An 18,574-nucleotide genomic window follows, 5' to 3' on the forward strand; every position below is an offset into this window, starting at 1 on the left:
CATAAAGTGCTAAAGGAGCTTCACGAGGGGCATCTGGGTGGAGTGAAAATGAAGAACCTAGCCAGAGCGTTTGTGTGGTGGCCAGGTATCGATGGAGACATCGAAGAAATGACCAAGAGCTGTCTAGGATGCCAGAAGGTCCAAAACGCCCCACCACAAGCCCCTCTACATCCATGGGAGTGGCCCTCATCTCCATGGCAAAGGGTACATATCGACTTTGCTGGTCCATTTATGGACTCAATGTTCTTAATCGCGGTGGATGCACACTCCAAGTGGCCGGAGGTAATAAAGATGTCCTCCACCACCACGGAAAAAACCATCACAGTATTAAGGACCATATTTGCCAGGAATGGGCTGCCGGAACAGATCTGTTCTGATAATGGACCACAATTTGTGTCCGAAGAATTCAGGAAGTTCTTAAAAAACAATGGGGTTAAGCACTACACGTCCGCCCCATACCATCCCGCCACCAATGGATTAGCTGAAAGGTTTGTCCAGACCTTCAAGAAGGCCATAAAGGCCATGGGTAATGAAGACATAAATCTACAACATAAGGTAGATAACTTCTTGTTGGCGTACAGGAATGCAACACATGCGGTCACAAACCAAACTCCTGCCATGATGTTTTTCAATAGAAGACTAAGATGCCGGCTGGATTTGATCAAGCCAAACATCAGAAGGGACGTAGAGAACCGGCAATTTCAAGGCATGAATGAAAGGCCAACTAGAACCTTCCAGATAGGTCAACAAGTTTTGGCCCGGGATTACCGTACCGAGAAATGGCAGCCTGGAACTATTTGCACACGACTAGGACCGCTGATGTATACCGTGGACATTGGTGAAAGCATAATAAGGCGCCATGTTGACCAGATCATAGAGTCATCCGAAAAGGGCCAACCTACTCCACAACTCTATACGCCTAATGATGAAGCAGAGATACCCATAGTATCTACCTCCGATCCGGTAATACTGGAATCAGATGAACCCGACACTGGCATTCAAGCCGAATCGACCTTGCCAAAAGAACCTACTACACCACCGAAAACTACTACACCACCGAGGCGTTATCCGGACCGAGTCAGGAAGCCTCCAGAGAGACTGAATCTGTGAACTGTGTTTACATGAAGTTGTGTATATATGTTATGATGTTATGTTTAATGAGGAATATATACTGTTAAGCTAAAAAGGGAGGATTGTAGTGTATGTAACCGTTCCACCTTTAAGAGAACTATTTTAAGGGTTGCACTACTTTATCTAGGCTGCTGTTTAGTGTAATACCGGTGGTGACCACACCAGTATATAAGTGCTGTGTAATGATTTATTGGGTAGTTCCGCCCTGACCCTCGACTAGTAAAGACCTGTTAAAGTTTACTCTTGTGGTCTGTGTAGTAATTCTCACTATAACACACAGACTTAACACTGGGGACCCTGCTATCATGAGGGTGACCCAAATGGTTCGGTGATCTTCTTTTGCGATCACATTGTGTAACTTTAAACAACTTAGTCGCCTGCTCCTGGAGTCCTTATCACTCTCCTGATCTTCTGAACTACTATCTGTCAGTTTCTTTACTTTCCTGTACTATTCCTTAGTAGTTCTTGTCGTGTTGGTCTTCTTTCCCGACCTGCAGACTCTTGCTATATGTCCCATTTTCCCGCATTGCCTGCATATTTTGTCTTTAAACCAGCAGTCCTTCTGCTCATGGGTTGTTCTGCCGCAGTGATAGCACTTTTCGGCTCCATACGCCATTTCGTTAGCGCTGTATTCTTGTGGTTTCTGTTGTATTTCCGCAGCTCCCCGTGCTGCTGCTTCGTAGGATACTGCCACGCTGAAAGCCTGTTCTAGCATCAGGTCCTTTTTTGAAAGTAGTCGTTTCTGGGTTCCTTCGCTCTGGAGGCCGCAGACAAACTTATCCCGTAAGGTGTCTGCCAGTCCTGCTCCGAACTGGCAGTGCTTCGATAACTTGCGTAGTTCCGTAAGATAGTCAGCATTGCTCTCATCTTTGTGCTGGTTTCTTTTATGGAACTTGAATCTTTCTGCTATCAGCAGTGGTGTAGGGCTTAGGTGTTCCTGTAAGATATGAAAAATCTCCTCAAAACTTTTCTCCATTGGTTTAGCTGGGGTAATTAAATTCCGCAATAGGCCGTACGTACTCGCACCCATCAGATTTAATAATACTGACGCCCTCTTTCCATCGGCCACCTCATTTGCCTTGCAGTACACTTCGATTCTTTCTACATACGTGGTCCAGTCTTCTACCTCATTGTCGAAAGCAGTGACACTGCCACTTTTCGGCATCTTGGGCGATTTAAAATGGTGCCTCCCGCACTTTTGCTTCTTTCCCAATGGAATAAAATGGCGCCTCCCGCGCTTTTGCTTCTTCCCAACGGGATAAAATGGCGCCTCCCACGCTTTTGCTTCTTCCCCTTACTGCCACGCTGCTCCTAGCGTTCTACGGGCTAATGGCGGTGACCCGCAGCTTCGGCGCATCTCGCTTTCCTTCCCCCCCGTTTAGTTTCTCTCCGCTGTCCTGTTCTCGAGCACCGACTGCGCCCTGTGCGCTCCACCTTCTCTCTCTTGTTTTCTTTTCCCGGCGACGCTGCGCGGCCCAATTTGTAGAGCCACTCGATCGAGCTTGAGCCCGCCGCAGTCCGGAAGGGTCAGTGCGCTACCTGTTACCAGCACGATTCGCTGGAACCACAGTCTCTCCCGCAATGCTCCAAACACCGATAGATTCTTTGGGTGGTTGCCCTCGGTCGACGCCCGTTGCTCAGACTACGACCTTCCAGGACCTTCCTTTCAGGCGAGATCCCCGTGAGATGATGCCACACTGCAGGTGAGTTCGAACTTACTCGTCGCCACTGTAAAGTCCGCGCCTCAATAATACACGGACTTCGGGAGAACAGTTTAACAGGTACTTTACTGAACAAGAGGCAGCTTGATACTGAAACTACAGAAGCCTGCTAGGGCCTTTTGTACAGGGGTGGTCACTGCCGGTACTGCAGTCTAAGACCAGTTATTCCCTTAAAGGTACATACGCAACAGTTCAGACGAACAGAAAAGTGACAGAGACTCCGGAATCAAGGAGCTGGGTTGTCTGAAACTACATAAGGTAACAGAAATGGAGGATCACCAGACTATCTGGGTTACACTCAAGATAGACGGAGTCCAAGTGAAAATGGAATTGGACACAGGGTCAGCTCTAACAGTCATAAATCAAAGAGAATACAAGCGACTATTTTCACACATACCCTTGAAAGCTACAGAGATTGTCTTGAAGACGTATACGGGGCAAAAAGTCTACCCCAAAGGAAAAATAAGGGTGAAAGTGATATATAAAGGCCAGGAAATACCTAAAATGGATATATATGTATTGCCAGATGGAGGACCACCACTGCTAGGACGTGATTGGATCCGGAAGATACAATTAGATTGGCATTCCATACAGGCACTGAAGGTTGAGGCCAAAAAGGATGACGACGTCACACCTGGACGACTGTCAAAAATGCTAACTGATGCGAAAGAAGTGTTCCAGGAGGGACTAGGAACACTAAAAGGAATAACAGCAACGATTAAAATAGAGGAAAATGCAAGCCCAAAGTTTCTGAAGGCCAGACCAGTGCCTTATGCGATCAGACCAGCTGTTGAAGCAGAGCTGGAAGGGTTGGAACCTTCAGGAGTACTGTCCAAAGTGGACTGGAGCGAGTGGGCTACACCCATCGTTCCTGTAATGAAGAGGTCGTTGAGTAATACGCCTGGGGAACCAAAGAAGGTCCGCATCTGTGGGGATTTTAAGGTGACAGTGAACCCAGTCCTTCACAGGGTACAATATCCGCTTCCACGAATTGAGGATATTTTCGCCTCGCTATCTGGAGGTAAACGCTTCACCAAAATTGATCTAACCCAGGCGTACTTGCAAATGGAGGTAGAAGAAGCTTCGAAACAATACCTTACGATCAACACTCATAAAGGTCTCTATGAATACAACCAGCTGGTGTTTGGAGTAGCCTCAGCTCCGGCTATCTGGCAAAGGGCGATGGATCAGGTGCTGCAAGGGATTCTAGGGACCCAGTGCTTTTTGGACGACATCTTGGTCACGGGCGAAAATGACGGTGATCACCTTGCCAACTTGGAGAAGGTGCTCACCAGATTAAATGAGTATGGGCTACGAGCTAATCGCCACAAGTGTGAGTTTTTCCAGAAACAGATCTCGTATTGTGGCCACGTCATCGATGAAGAGGGGTTACATAAGTCCCCTGACAAGATTGAGGCAGTAGTCAAGGCTCCAGCACCAGAAAATGTGTCACAACTGAGGTCGTTCCTCAGGCTGGTAAACTACTACCACAGGTTCTTACCAAATTTGTCAACAGTATTACACTAGCTGAACACCCTACTGCAAACAGGGGTACCATGGAAGTGGGATGACGAACGTAGGCGAGCTTTCCAGAAGTGTAAAGAATTGATCACATCAAAAGAGGTGTTGGCCCATTTCACCCCAGCACTGCCAATTCGTTTGGCATGTGATGCATCACCCTATGGTATTGGAGCGGTGCTGTCGCACAAATTCCCTGACGGGTTGGAGGGGCCAGTAGCCTTTGCGTCTCGGTCACTAACCTCAGCCGAGCGCAACTACGCCCAGATTGACAGGGAGGCCCTCAGCCTAGTATGGGGAGTAAAAAAATTCAACTACTATCTGCATGGGCAGAAGTTCACCTTGCTGACTGACCACCAACCACTTGTCTCCATCTTTAATCCTAAGAAGGGTGTTCCAGTGATGGCTGCACAGCGATTACAAAGATGGTCCCTGTTTCTAGGGGCGAATCAATATGAAATAGAATATAAAGGCACGAAACAGCATAGGAACGCTGATGGGCTATCGCGCCTGCCACTGCCTACTGTGGATGAAGCACCAGCAGTGGACCCTATCGAGATATTTTATTCGTCAATAATTAAACGATTGCCAGTAACGAACGCGGATATAGAGAAGGAGACCCGCAATGATCCGAAGCTGTCTCGGGTGTATGAATTGACGGTGAGGGGATGGCCAACTCATGGCGACTCACTGTTGCCAGCATTCTCATCCAGAAGAGAACAGCTGTCAGTATGCCAGGGGACAGTGATGTGTGGATCCAGAGTGGAGATTCCACCCAAGTTAAGGGAGAGAGTGCTAAATGAGCTACATGAAGGTCATCTGGGGGGAGTGAAAATGAAAAGCCTTGCTAGGGCTTATGTGTGGTGGCCGGGAATCGATCAACAAATCAAAGACCTAACTAAGAGCTGCTTAGGATGCCAGAAGGTCCAAAATGCACCACCACATGCCCCTCTACACCCATGGGAGTGGCCCTCCTCTCCATGGCAATGGGTGCATATTGATTTCGCTGGTCCATTCATGGACTCAATGTTCTTAATAGCAGTGGATGCTCATTCAAAGTGGCCTGAGGTGATAAAAATGTCTTCAACCACTACAGAGAAAACGATTGCAGTCCTACGGACCATATTTTCCAGAAACGGTTTGCCAGAGCAGATTTGCTCTGATAATGGACCACAGTTTGTGTCCGACGAGTTCCAAAAATTTATGAGAAAGAATGGGGTAAGGCATTACACATCCGCCCCATATCATCCAGCCACAAATGGATTGGCTGAGAGTTTCGTACAAACGTTTAAGAAGGCGATAAAGGCCATGTGCGACGATGAAATTCCACTACAGCATAAGATGGACAATTTCTTATTAGCCTACCGAAACGCGACACATGCAGTTACCAACCAGACCCCGGCCATGATGTTCTTTAACCGAAGGTTGAGATCTCGTCTGGACTTGCTCAGACCAAATGTGCGAAGAAATGTTGAGGACAAGCAATTCCAGCACATCAATGAGAAGCCGACAAGGAGCTTCAATGTAAGGCAACCAGTCTTGGCCCATGACTATCGAACAGAGAAATGGCAACCCGGAATGATATGTACAAGGCAGGGGCCATTAATGTACACAGTGGATGTCGGGGAGAACATTGTGAGACGCCACGTCGATCAGGTCTTAGCGTCACATGAACGCTTCAACCCCATGTCTCGAGTACTTGGGGATGAACCCGACATACCGGTAGCATCTACCTCAGACCCAGTAGCAGTGGAACCCGATGAACTACCCGATGAAAAGGTGTCAGAATCGCTTCTGCACCAAGAACAAGAACCTCTGGAAAGGCGCTATCCCGTAAGGGTCAGGAAGCCGCCCCAAAGACTGAATCTATAAATGGACTTTTGTTGTTTAATGTACATGTTGAAATGTCAATTGTTATTTGAATATTAGGGGTACTACTAATCTAAAAGGGGAGGAATGGTAGTGTATGTGCCTTTAAGTCAGAACTACTTTTACAGCTCCTGTATACTGTAGTACTGGCAGTGACCACACCTGTATATAAGCTTTGCGCATGCCTCTGTACCTCCAGTCTTGAGACTACCCTCCTCCAGTAAAGACCTGTTTATTGTTAATGTACAGTATCCGTGTGATTATTTAATAACAGCATATCCACTGAACCACGGATCCAACATTAGAGAATTCCACAGGTTCACCACTCTCTGGGTGAAGAAATTCTTCCTCATCTCTGTCCTAAATGGCTTACCCCTTATCCTTAGACTATGACCCCTGGTTCTGGACTCTCCGACCATCGGGAACATTCTACCTGCATCTAGTTTGTCCAGACCTGTCAGAATTTTATAAGTTTCGAAGAGATCCCCTCTCATTCTTCTAAACTCCAGCGAGTATAAGCCCAATCGTCCCAATCTCTCCTCATACGTCATTCCTGCCATGCCAGGGATCAGCCTTGTGAATCTTCGCTGAACTCCTTCCATGGCAAGAACATCCTTCCTCAGATAAGGTGACCAAAACTGCACACAGTACTCAAGGTGTGGTCTCACCAAGGCCCTGTACAACTGCAGCAGGACATCCTTGCTCCTGTACTCAATCCCTTTTGCTATGAAGGCCAACATACCATTTGCCTTCTTCATACTTGCTGTCAACCGGGGGGTTTTCGAGCAGGCTGAGGATCCCTGAGGCCGTGGAGCTGTCGAGTGCGGAGACCACGTGAAGGTAACGGGTCTGATCCGCAACGATGTTTCGGAGCTCGAATTGTGCTTCTGCTTGTACGAACCAGGAGGCCGCTTGTTGTTCCCAAAACTGTGGGAGCTTCAAAGCCACGGAGTTCGCTTCCATGTTTCGTTTCGCTTCGCATCTTCCGCGAAAATTGTTCATGAAAATTCGGGGTCACCACTGTAGGAATGGCTAGATTCCTAACTAAAGGACTGAGATCGAGGCACTCTATCAAACAAACGATGTTTAATACTATTCAACAGAGTTTAACACGAAAAAACAGGAGAACTAAATTACAGTTCTGTACTCTTTGCTGGCTCCACGAGGACTGGCCAGGGCGGCTCCCCAGCCTGACGTCATGACGTCATCACGTTTTCCCGCCGCTGGATGATCACGTGATCAACGTGATGATGTCATCGCGTTTGGTCTCATTCTTAAAGGGATCGCGCTATGTACATGCAATAATATGAACAAGGATACAGATTCATTCTGTAGCTAATAATTTGTTAAAGATGATTATGTACATTAGACCAGAGTCCCCTGGTGGCTCTGCCACAATGTAATGTTTTTGACGTAATAAAACTCACTACGCACTTGATTTGAGTATAAAGCAAGGCTTTAATCAACTTGTTTCAAAACATGGACGTCCAGTTGCACTTCACAATTCCTGTCTTACAAAATGTCCCAGGGCAAGCTGGACCCACGCCCGAGTATTTATACTCCTTTGCCGGCGCCACCAGCCGGCTGTCCAGTGTTATTTCATGAGTTGTTTCTTCATGATGATGAGATTTATAACAATTTTCATTAGTTTGAGGGGATGTATTGATTTGAAGGGCTGTATTAGTTTGAGGACCCATCGAATAAAGTTCCCCAACGTTAAGTACTAACTGAATGGCTGCAGTTCAACAGGGCAACCACATCCCAGAGTGGAACAGAGCAGCCGTGAGAGGGTGATCACACATTGGGATTTTATTTACTGAAAGGCCACAGCAGAGTGAAGGGCATTACTGGATCAAGGCGAGATCTAGAGACGGGCCTGATGGTGTTTGACACAACAACACCGTCGCTGGGAGAATACAGCTGGCAATCTCCATTAGAGAATTGACATGATCAGAATTCTCCAGTCTTTGGGGCTCTACAATCTCAGCACTAATCGTGTTCTGTCACAACAGGGACTTAACATGGTTGTCGTCATCTGTTTGTTCAAATTTTTTAAATAACTCTCTTGAACGATGTTGCAAGCTCAATGCCCCATGGAGATCCCGCAGAGTATAAATTAAAGGCTCTGGGAATGCATCACTTTAGTGTTTCATTCAGAGAGATTGCCTGCAGCTCAAAGGGAGACATCGCTTCACAGAGAAGATGCATCTGCCAATACAACGTGCCATGAAATTATACTACATGATACTTGCTGTCATTGGGGTACCTGGTAAGTGACTGAAACCAATGAGGTTGTGTAAATCTGTGTGTGAGTTGCTCTCGTGTTTTGCTCTGCGTCTGACAATGTAACCTGCTATTCGAGTGGTCCCCGTTATACAGGCACCCGGTCAGTGTTATCATTTCCTTAATGTCTTGAATCACTCTGCAGGTGGTCGAGAGAAAGCGGGGAATTACAGACTGGTAAGCCTGACATCGGTAGTGGGGAAAATGCTAGAGTCCATTATAAAAGATGTAATAGCAGAGCACTTGGAAAACAGTGACAGGATCGGACAAAGTCAACCTGGATTTACAAAAGGTAAATCGTGCTTGACTAATCTACTGGAATTTTTGAGGATATAACTGGTAGAATAGATAAGGGAGAACCAGTGGATGTGGTGTATTTGAACTTTCAGAAGGCTTTCGATAAGGTCCCGCATAAGAGATTAGCGTGTAAAGTTAAGGCACATGGGATTGGGGGCAAGGTACTGACTTGGATAGAGAACTGTTGGCAGACAGGAAGCAAAGAGTTGGAATAAACGGCTCTTTTTCCGAGTGGCAGACAGTGACTAGTGGGTTACCGCAGGGATCGGTCCTAGGACCCCAGCTATTCACTGTGGTAAACCACTTTTATCGTTCACTATCGTTACACTATAGTTATCACTGTTATATCGTTACTCTATGGTTATCACTGTTCACACTGTTGTATCACTATACGAGGTCGCCTCTTGTCACGCTGCTATACCTGGGCTGAGCACTGCTGACTCCGCCCATGACTCCACCTACCTGCCCAGGTATAAAGGTAGTCGACTGGCTGGCATTCCTCCTTGTTGTATCCGATCACCCACGAGGGTGGGCTCTGTTATTTAGCCAATAAAAACCTATAGTTACTTTCTTAACTCGTCGCTTTTCATTCGATGAATTGATAGGCATATCAATTTTATTGGCTAAATTTTAAAATGTCGACACTTGAGCAGTCAAACGACCAGCCAAACGACCAGCCAAGCGACCAGCCAGACGCCCAGCTACAACAGCCACAGCAGCCGGCCTGGCTGCGAGCCCTCAGACCACCGTACCTGGACCTAAACCCACAGGCAGCAAACTCAGCCCTCGACTTCGAACACTGGCTGAGCTGCTTCGAAGCCTACCTGGGAGAATCCGGCGTGCCTCAGAAATCTATGCTAAGAGTTCTGAACGCCCAAGTGAGCCCTAAAGTATTCGCACTCATCCGGGACCTTAAAACATACGAGGACGCCATCAACCGGCTGAAAAGACAGTACCAAACCCCGGTAAATTCCATGTATGCCAGACACCTCCTAAGATCCCGCCCGCAACAGCCAGGAGAGCCCGTGGAGGAATTTTTACGGGTGCTACAAGCACTCGGCAGAGACTGTAACTTTAAAGCGGTAACGGCGGCAGAAAATACTGAAGACAATGTCCGCGATGCCTTCGTGAAAGGCCTGCGGTCCGACTACTCACGGCAAAGACTACTGGAAGCAAGGGACCTCGACCTGGACAAAGCTGCAGCCCTCGCTCTCTCTCTAGAGGTGGCCCATCGGGACCTCGAGGCATACTCAAGGTACTGTAACTCGCGACCCTGGGACTTGGGACCGACCCCGACCGCGATACCCCCCGCAGCAACTCCCCTGGGACCTACCTCAGCGTCGGCGTCCCGGACCCGATCGAGACCGCCACCCCCGGTACCGGCTCCGACATCGGACCCCTGCGATCGGGCCGCCGGCTGCTTCTTCTGCGGCCAGGCGAAACACCCGAGGTCGCGCTGCCCAGCCAGGAACTCTACCTGCTCAAACTGCATGAAGAAAGGCCACTTCGCTAAGGCCTGCAGAGGTGGATCATCAGAGGCCAGCAGTGCCTCATGCGAGCTGTGGGGGCGGCCATCTTCCTTCAAGGCAACAGAGGCCAGCATCCCCACATGTGAGTCATGGGGCGGCCATCTTTGATACAGGCAACCGACACCAGCAGTGCCTCATGTGAGTTATGGGGGCAGCCATCTTCTCCACCATTTTGTCCAACCTCGTGGGAGACGCCATTTTACCCACCACGCCCGACCGCCACCGTGCCTCTAGACCCGACTACCGCCTCAACCGCAGACTACAACAACTCGCTCAGCTATACACTAGCCTCCGTCACACTGGACCAGGCCCGCCCGCATCACCTGTCCAAGTCGATGATGGACAGCAAAGTAAACGGCCACGCCACGAACTGCCTGTTCGACAGCGGAAGCACGGAGAGCTTCATCCACCCAGACACGGTGAGCCACTACTCCCTCCCTGTCCTGCCAACGCGCAACCGGATCTCGATGGCATCGAGGTCACACGCCACAGACATCAGCGGCTACTGTGTTGTGACCCTGTCGGTTAAGGGTACGGAGTATAAAAATTTTAAACTCCTCGTCCTGCCCCAGCTATGCGCTGCCGTCCTACTAGGCCTAGACTTCCAATCCCACCTCCAAAGCGTCACGCTAGCATACGGCGGACCCCTCCCCCCACTCACAGTCGACAACCAGCAGATTTTAAACCGCCCACCGCGTAACACCTGCGGCCTATCCACCCTCAAGGCCCCGCCACCTTCCCTATTCACTAACCTCACCCCCGACTGCAAACCCGTCGCTACCAAGAGCAGGCGGTACAGCGCCGGGGACAGAGCTTTCATTAGCTCTGAGGTGCAGCGTCTCCTGAAGGAGGGCATCATCGAGGGGAGCACCAGCCCCTGGCGTGCCCAGGTCGTGGTCGTTAAGACCGGCAATAAAAACCGCCTGGTCATCGACTACAGCCAGACCATAAACAGGTACACCCAGCTGGACGCATACCCCCTTCCCCGCATATCTGATATGGTCAATCAGATTGCGCAGTACCGGGTATTCTCCACCATCGACCTTAAGTCGGCCTATCACCAACTCCCTATCCGCCCTGAGGACCGCCAGTATACAGCCTTCGAGGCGAACGGCCGCCTCTACCACTTCCTTAGGGTTCCCTTCGGCGTCACCAACGGGGTTTCGGTCTTCCAAAGGGAGATGGACCGGATGGTTGACCAGAACGGGCTGCACGCCACGTTCCCCTATCTAGATAACGTCACCATCTGCGGCCGCGACCGGCAGGACCACGATGCTAATCTGGAGAGATTCCTCCGTACGGCCCAATGGCTGAACCTCACCTACAATAAGGATAAATGTGTGTTTAACACCTCGCGCCTTGCCATCCTCGGCTGTGTAGTAGAGAACGGAGTCATCGGCCCCGACCCCGAAAGAATGCGCCCCCTCATGGAGCTACCCCTCCCCCACTGTCCAAAGGCACTGAAGAGAACCCTGGGGCTCTTCGCCTACTATGCCCAATGGGTGCCCAATTATGCGGACAAAGCCAGACCCCTCATGAAGTCCACATCCTTCCCCCTTACGGAGGAAGCGTGCGCAGCCTTCTCCCTCATTAAGGGAGACATTGCCAAGGCCACAATGCACGCAGTGGATGAGTCCATCCCCTTCCACGTCGAGAGCGATGCATCCGACTTCGCCCTAGCCGCCACCCTTAACCAGGAGGGGAGACCGGTGGCCTTCTTCTCAAGGACCCTACAGGGCCCTGAGATCCGACACTCGTCGGTCGAGAAGGAGGCCCAGGCAATTGTGGAGGCGGTACGACGCTGGAGGCACTACCTGGCAGGCAAACGATTTACCCTCCTTACCGACCAACGTTCGGTCGCTTTTATGTTTAATAACAAGCTGAGGGGCAAAATCAAGAATGACAAGATCTTGAGGTGGAGAATCGAGCTCTCCACCTATGATTATGATATCTTGTACCGGCCAGGTAAGCTGAACGAACCCCCCGATGCTCTGTCACGAATTACATGCGCCAGCGCGCAAAGTGATAGACTTCAGACCCTCCACAATGACCTCTGCCACCCCGGGGTCACCAGACTTTACCACTTCATTAAGGCCCGCAACCTGCCCTACTCCATCGAGGAGGTCAGGACCATGACCAGGAACTGCCAGACCTGTGCCGAGTGCAAACCGCACTTCTTTAGGCCGGACAGAGCAAGCCTAATCAAGGCCACCCGCCCCTTCGAGCGCCTGAGCATTGACTTTAAGGGGCCCCTCCTGTCCTCTGACCGTAATGTGTACTTCCTCAACATTGTTGATGAGTACTCCCGTTTCCCCTTTGCCTTCCCCTGCCCAGACATGACCAGGACCACGGTCATTAAATGCCTGAACGACCTCTTCGCCTTGTTTGGGTTCCCAAACTATATACATAGTGACCGGGGCTCCTCCTTCATGAGCGAGGAACTCCGTCAGTTCCTACTAGCGAGAGGTATTGCTGCAAGCAGGACCACCAGCTACAACCCCCGAGGGAACGGCCAGGTGGAAAGAGAGAACGCGACGGTATGGAAGGCCGTCCTCTTAGCCTTAAAGTCTAAGGGCCTCCCAACCTCCCGCTGGCAGGAAATCCTCCCGGCAGCGCTGCATTCCACCCGGTCACTACTTTGCACTGCCATCAACGCCACCCCCCATGAACGAATGTTTGCTTTCCCCAGGAAGTCGACTACGGGAACCACGCTACCAACCTGGCTGACCTCTCCGGGGCCCGTCTTGCTGCGAAAGCACGTGAGGGCCCATAAAACGGACCCCCTGGTCGAGAGGGTGGACCTCCTGCACGCCAACCCCCAGTACGCCTATGTGGCATACCCAGACGGGCGGGAGGATACAGTCTCCTTACGAGACCTCGCACCCTCGGGCACTCCGGAGACACCACCTTCACCCCCCCCCACCACCCCCCCAATTCCAGCCCAGGTAGACGGCATGCCGGAACCCCACGAGCCTTCGCCGACCACGCAAACACCAGCATTAACACCGGATAATGCAACACCGCCGCTGCGACGATCAGAAAGGCTTACGAGGCCTCCGGACAGACTGACATACCAGAACTGGTAGTACACTTCACCCCGCCGGACTCAAATCTAAACAAGGGGTGAATGTGGTAAACCACTTTTATCGTTCACTATCGTTACACTATAGTTATCACTGTTATATCGTTACTCTATGGTTATCACTGTTCACACTGTTGTATCACTATACGAGGTCGCCTCTTGTCACGCTGCTATACCTGGGCTGACCACTGCTGACTCCGCCCATGACTCCACCTACCTGCCCAGGTATAAAGGTAGTCGACTGGCTGGCATTCCTCCTTGTTGTATCCGATCACCGACGAGGGTGGGCTCTGTTATTTAGCCAATAAAAACCTATAGTTACTTTCTTAACTCGTCGCTTTTCATTGGATGAATTGATAGGTATATCATTCACAATATATATAAATGATCTAGACGAGGGAACTAGATGTAATATCTCCAAGTTTGCAGATGACACAAAGCTGGGTGGGCGTGTGTGCTGTGAGGAGGATGCCGAGAAACTCCAATATGATTTGGACAGGTTGGGTGATTGGACAGATGCATGGCAGATGCAGTATAATGTGGATAAATGGGAGGTTATTCACTTTGGTGGCAAAATCAGGAAGACAGATTATTATCTGAACGGCAATAGATTGGGAGAAGGGGAAGTGCAACGAGACCTGGGTGTCCTTGTGCACCAGTCGCTGAAGGTAAGCATGCAGGTGCAGCAGGTGGCTAAGAAGGCAAATGGTATGTTGGCCATCATAGCAAGAGGGTTCGAGTACAGGAACAAGGATGTCTTGCTGCAGTTGTACAGGGCCTTGGTGAGACCACAGCTTGAGTATTGTGTGCAGTTTTGGTCACCTTATCTGAGGAAGGATGTTCTTGCCATGGAGGGAGTGCAGCAAAGATTCACCAGACTGATACCTGGGAGGGCAGGAATGACATTTGAGGAGAGATTGGGTCGATTGGGCTTATACTTGTGGGAGTTTAGAAGATTGAGAGGGGATCTCATTGAAACTTATAAAATTCTAACAGGACTAGACAGACTAGATGCAGGAAGGATGTTCCTGATGGCCGGGGAGTCCAGAACCAGGGGTCACAGTCTAAGGATAAGGTGTAAGCCATTTAGGACAGCGATGAGGAGGAATCTCTGCACCCAGAGAGTGGTGAAGTGGAATTCTCCACCACAGAAGGCAGTAGAGGCCAATTCATTAAATGTATTCAAGAAGGAGTTGGATATCTTTCTTAAGGCTAAAGGGATCAAGGGATATGGGGAGAAGGCAGGGACAGGGTATTGAGTTTGGATGATCAGCCATGATCTCATTGAATGGCGGAGCAGGCTCGAAGGGCCGAATGGTCTACTCCTGCTCCTATCTTCTATGTTTCTATGTTTAATCCATTGCCACAACATAAACGAAATCTCTGTTTATAACTCACAGCTCGAAGATATGCAATTATTGCCTTTAATGGAATATCTTGTAATGTTGAGTCAGACCTCAGTGCGGGCAGATCTTTGAGAGAAGCTATTATTGGGAGTATTTGTCACTGTAGAACTGTACAGGGTGTGGGTCACAAACCAGAGTGGTACACCTGACCCCAGTGACCATGTATTACTGGGAGTATCTGTCACTGTAGGACTGTACAGAGTGTGGGTCACTAGCTGGAGTGGAACACCTGACCCCAGTGACCATGTGTTACTGGGAGTATCTGTCACTGTAGGACTGTACAGAGTGTGGGTCACTAGCTGGAGTGGAACACCTGATCCCAGTGACCATGTATTACTGGGAGTATCTGTCACTGTAGAACTGTACAGAGTGTGGGTCACTAACTGGAGTGGAACACCTGACCCCAGTGACCATGTGTTACTGGGAGTATCTGTCACTGTAGAACTGTACTGAGTGTGGGTCACTAACTGGAGTGGAACACCTGATCCCAGTGACCATGTATTACTGGGAGTATCTGTCACTGTAGAACTGTACTGAGTGTGGGTCACTAACTGGAGTGGAACTCCTGACCTCAGTGGCCATGTATTACTGGGAGTATCTGTCACTGTAGGACTGTACTGAGTGTGGGTCACTAACTGGAGTGGAACTCCTGACCCCAGTGACCATGTTGTACTGGGAGTATCTGTCACTGTAGAACTGTACTGAGTGTGGGTCACTAACTGGAGTGGAACACCTGACCCCAGTGGCCATGTATTACTGGGAGTATCTGTCACTGTAGAACTGTACTGAGTGTGGGTCACTAACTGGAGTGGAACTCCTGACCCCAGTGACCATGTAGTACTGGGAGTATCTGTCACTGTAGAACTGTACTGAGTGTGGGTCACTAACTGGAGTGGAACACCTGACCCCAGTGGCCATGTAGGACTGGGAGTATCTGTCAATGTAGAATTGTACTGAGTGTGGGTCACTAACTGGAGTGGAACACCTGACCCCAGTGACCATGCATTACTGGGAGTATCTGTCAATGTAGAACTGTACTGAGTGTGGGTCACTAACTGGAGTGGAACACCTGACCCCAGTGGCCATGTAGTACTGGGAGTATCTGTCAATGTAGAACTGTACTGAGTGTGGGTCACTAACTGGAGTGGAACACCTGACCTCAGTGGCCATGTAGTACTGGGAGTATCTGTCAATGTAGAATTGTACTGAGTGTGGGTCACTAACTGGAGTGGAACTCCTGACCCCAGTGGCCATGTAGTACTGGGAGTATCTGTCACTGTAGAATTATATTCGGTGTGGGTCAGTAACCCTAATTGAACGAACCTGTTCTAATTTGAAATCTTTGTGTCGGGTGACCGATCTCTTCCCTCCGTGAATCAAGGAGAAAGTAGAACATTTTTTGGATGCTAAAATCCAGCCCTTACTATCTGGGCTCAGACACGGAGAATGCTTGATCAGTCAATTACTGTCTCTTTTCCCTTCTCTGTTTCACAGTGAATTTAGTGGCGATTGTGATCCTGTCTCGGGGAAAGTGCGGGCTCTCCACCTGCACCACTCGCTACCTGGTGGCCATGGCCGCGGCGGATCTCCTGGTCATCGTCACCGAGGTCATCCTGCGCCGGATCAACTGGTATTACCTCCCGGAGTCTTTCCTGGACATCACTCCTGTGTGTAGTGTTCTCTCTGTCCTGGTTCGCGCAGCCACCGACTGTTCTGTCTGGTTCACCGTCACGTTCACCTTTGATCGATTTGTGGCCATTTGTTGCCAGAAGCTGAAAACAAAATATTGCACCGAGAAAACCGCGGTCGTGGTTTTGGCAACAAGTTGCGTTCTGCTCTGTTTAAAAAACATTCCCTTCTACTTTATATATGAACCTGGAAAGATAATCGACAATGTACCGTGGCTTTGCTACACGATCCCAAGCTATTATACTGAGCCCGGATGGGTGGGATTTAGCTGGCTGGATAAGGGTTTAACCCCATTGCTCCCATTTGTTTTAATTCTGTTGCTCAATGCTCTGACAGTCAGGCACATTTTAGTGGCCAGTCGCGTCCGTAAGGGACTGAGGGGCGAGAACAAGGGAGCGAATCGCATTGACCCAGAGATGGAGAGCAGAAGGAAGTCTATGATTTTACTCTTCGCCATATCCGGCAGCTTCATACTCCTGTGGTTGATATTTGTTATAGAATTCTTATATTATACCATTGCAGGAGGAGATAATTACAATATGCCTTTATATACCCTTCAACAAGTCGGAGGAATGTTGCAGAATTTGAGTTGCTGCATAAACACATTTATTTATGGGGTGACCCAGTCCAAGTTCAGAGAGCAGGTGAAGAGCGCGGTGAAATATCCGTTTACTTGTTCAATTAATTAATAATTAGAAGAACTGAGCACGGCCCGGAGGCGGGTCACAGTGTTTCCAGTCCATGAATGTAATATTTAGCCCCAGACTGCCAGCCACTGAATTAGAACAGGAATCGCCGGTGATCTGACAATGCAACCAGCGATGGGGCATGCACTGTCTTCAGGACACGGCACTATTTCTGACTGACAGTTCCCACGTTGTACAGGGCCTTGGTGAGACCACACCTTGAGTATTGTGTGCAGTTTTGGTCACCTTCTCTGAGGGCAGATGTTCTTGCCATGGAGGGAGTGCAGCGAAGATTCACCAGGCTGATACCTGGGATAACAACAGAAAATGCTGGAAAAACTCAGCAGGTCAGGCAACATCCGTGGAGAGAAATTAGAGTCAACGTTTCGGGTCAAAACCCTTTATCAAGACTTATCAAAATGTTGACTCTAATTTCTCTCCACGGATGTTGCCTGGCCTGCTGAGTTTTTCCAGCATTTTCTGTTGTTATTTCAGATTTCCAGCATCTGCAGTATTTTGCTACTGATACCTGGGATGGCAGGAATGACGTATGAGGAGAGATTGGGTCGATTGGGCTTAGACTCGCTGGAGTTTAGAAGAATGAGAGGGGATCTCATTGAAACTTATAAAATTCTAACAGGACTAGACAGACTAGATGCAGGAAGGATGTTCCCGATGGTCGGGGAGCCCAGAACCAGTGGTCACAGTCTAAAGATAAGGGGTAAGCCATTTAGGACAGAGATGAGAAGGAATTTCTTCACCCAGAGAGTGGTGAACCTGTGGAATTCTCTACCACAGAAGGCAGTTGAGGCCAATTCATTAAATATATTCAAGAAGGAGTTCGATATATTTCTTAAAGCTAAAAGGATCAAGGGATATGGGGAGAAATCAGGGGCAGGGTACTGAATTTGGATGATCAGCCATGATCTCATTGAATGGCGGAGTAGGCTCGAGGGGCCGAATGGCCTACTCCTGCTCCTATCTTCTATGTTTCTATGGGACAGGACCACTAGTTTCTTGCACTCCGTCTATAAAGAGTCACTTTAGCTATTGAGTGCAGCAATTCATTTGCAGTTTCCAAATTCAGAGCCTCGCCAACAGATAGGCAGACAGAGCTAAGCTGCCGCTCAGAGGATTCCATGACATAGAATATAGAGCAAAAAAAAACATTCCGCCCAACTAGTCTGTGCCAGTAGCCAGTCCGTAAGGGGGACCCCGAACTCCTAGTGGCCTGTCACTTTAATTCACCGCCCCATTCCCACTCAGACCATTCCGTCCTCGGCCTCTTGCACTGTTCCACGGAAGCTCAGTGTAAGCTCGAGGAACAGCACCTCATCTTTCGATTAGGCACTTTACAGCCTTC

At 49.3% G+C, this 18,574-nt stretch overlaps 1 protein-coding gene across 1 annotated transcript; it reads left to right on the forward strand.

The window, feature by feature from the left end:
* Positions 1 to 8,465: 8,465 nt before the first annotated feature.
* LOC147097235 (putative G protein-coupled receptor 139) lies at positions 8,466 to 17,495 on the forward strand. Its single transcript, XM_085971981.1, has 2 exons — positions 8,466 to 8,508; positions 16,331 to 17,495. The coding sequence occupies exons 1-2, from the start codon at positions 8,466 to 8,468 to the stop codon at positions 17,212 to 17,214; spliced, it is 927 nt and encodes a 308-aa protein (XP_085828107.1). The 3' UTR covers positions 17,215 to 17,495.
* The last annotated feature ends 1,079 nt before the right edge of the window (positions 17,496 to 18,574 follow it).

Source organism: Somniosus microcephalus, chromosome 32, assembly GCF_052327205.1.
Source record: "Somniosus microcephalus isolate GS21.2 chromosome 32, FLI_Smic_1.0, whole genome shotgun sequence".
Lineage (NCBI taxonomy): Eukaryota > Metazoa > Chordata > Chondrichthyes > Squaliformes > Somniosidae > Somniosus > Somniosus microcephalus.

What these genes read in the sequence shown, in the direction of transcription:
- LOC147097235 (XM_085971981.1), top strand. Translation starts at nt 8,466, where the DNA reads ATGAAATTATACTACATGATACTTGCTGTCATTGGGGTACCTG. An exon ending in TGCTGTCATTGGGGTACCTG is followed by an intron (nt 8,509 to 16,330) that starts GTAAGTGACTGA and finishes TCTGTTTCACAG; the next exon opens with TGAATTTAGTGGCGATTGTG.